The 1409-nt window shown below is 53.7% G+C and overlaps 1 protein-coding gene across 1 annotated transcript in view; it reads left to right on the top strand.

Annotated features, from left to right (window-relative positions):
- Positions 1–1070: 1070 nt before the first annotated feature.
- Positions 1071–1409, top strand: part of LOC123189552 (uncharacterized) — a gene marked incomplete in the record, with an annotated part of 12895 nt that continues 12556 nt past the window's right edge. Inside the window, 1 exon segment of the mRNA XM_044601994.1 lies at positions 1071–1409. Coding sequence (XP_044457929.1) covers positions 1281–1409 — 129 coding nt within the window.

Raw genomic sequence — 1409 nt, 5'->3', positions numbered from 1 at the left:
CAAATAACCCTCATTGCACTGAAGAGCAAGATCAGTATCTTCGTCACCCCTCCTTATGGCTAAAGCCCTACACTCCTCGATGTAACAAGCAAGATGAGCTCTAACTGCACGGAACATACTGCGCAACAAATCAAAACAAGGATCAAAATCAAAACAGCATGGGCAGCACCAAAAGAAATAAGCGTGTGTGCCAAAAATTAAACAATTATAAAATGATATTCTTACAACACGCCTCGAACAACACCGATCCAGAACCACACTGAACCCATATACAGAAGAATCAACAGAAGAACATGGGCCACCAGACATACGGCAAAAAGGACAAGCCATACCTGCAAGGAACACAGTGATTATCAAGAACTAATTCCAGAAAACCGAGTTGAAACTTCATCTGATAGTGTTGGTAGTCCCCACCCGTAACTACCCCATAAATCTCTATATCCCAGAAATATAATGAGAACAAAAAGAGAAATCAAAGGAAAACAGGGAACCCACGAATGCAACCCATAGGGAACGACGATATCGCGAACGGGGAAGCGCAGTCGACGCTAAAGAAGGACCGCCGTAAGAGCACGCGACAAGCGCGGCGGCCGCGACGGGGGCTGCCGTAACCACACACAAGAGCGGCGGCTGCGACGGGCGGAGACGACGGCAAAGAAAGAACAGTCTGCGGCGATGGTTCCGCCACACCAGAGAAACACATATCAAAACAGATCAAAAGTGTATTACAAAATATCAAAAGTATAAGGACTAAAGTGAAAAAGAAAAAATCAGAAAGGAAAACCGAAAACCGAAAATCATGGGAGAGGCCGTGCGGGCGACAAGTATCACGCGTGGAGCACCGCGGAAAAGTCTCACGAGCGCTCCACACGTGACACTTGGCGAGCGGGGAGCACTCTCCGACTAATCATTGCGGGGAACGCTCCTTAACTAGTGATTTCGTAAAATGAAAGCCTTTACACACGAGCCCACCAGTGGCCAGGCCACAGACAACTGGGGCCAATCAAACGGGCCACAGTATGCTCTTCGTGGGCTTTCGGCCTGGCCAGTCGCTGGCTCAGATGCTGCCGCACCGCACCGAACAGATCGTTCGCTCCTGGCTGCTGGCGCTGGCGGACGGCCGTAGGCGACTACCCTCAGATCTTCCTCTTCCCCGCTCCCGGATTCAAAATTTTCGGTGGACATCTCTCTCCCCACCCTGCTGCCGACCCACCTCCATGCCCAAACCCTAGGCCCCCCTCTCCTCCCCCGGCCACCTCCGCGACCGCCGGTAGCCGGCCATGGAGGGCCTCTTCATGCAGGTCTTCGAGCGCCGGGACTGGGTCACCGGGCAGATGCGCCAGCAGGTCGACTCCCACGCCGAGTCCCTCGCCTGCGCCTTCCTCGCTGCCGGCCCCCGCCCCCCGCCG

This window comes from Triticum aestivum, chromosome 2A (assembly GCF_018294505.1).
Source record: "Triticum aestivum cultivar Chinese Spring chromosome 2A, IWGSC CS RefSeq v2.1, whole genome shotgun sequence".
In the NCBI taxonomy this organism is placed as follows: Eukaryota; Viridiplantae; Streptophyta; class Magnoliopsida; order Poales; family Poaceae; genus Triticum; species Triticum aestivum.
Note: the sequence above shows the minus strand (reverse complement) of the source record. Positions and strands in the feature narration are given on the sequence as shown.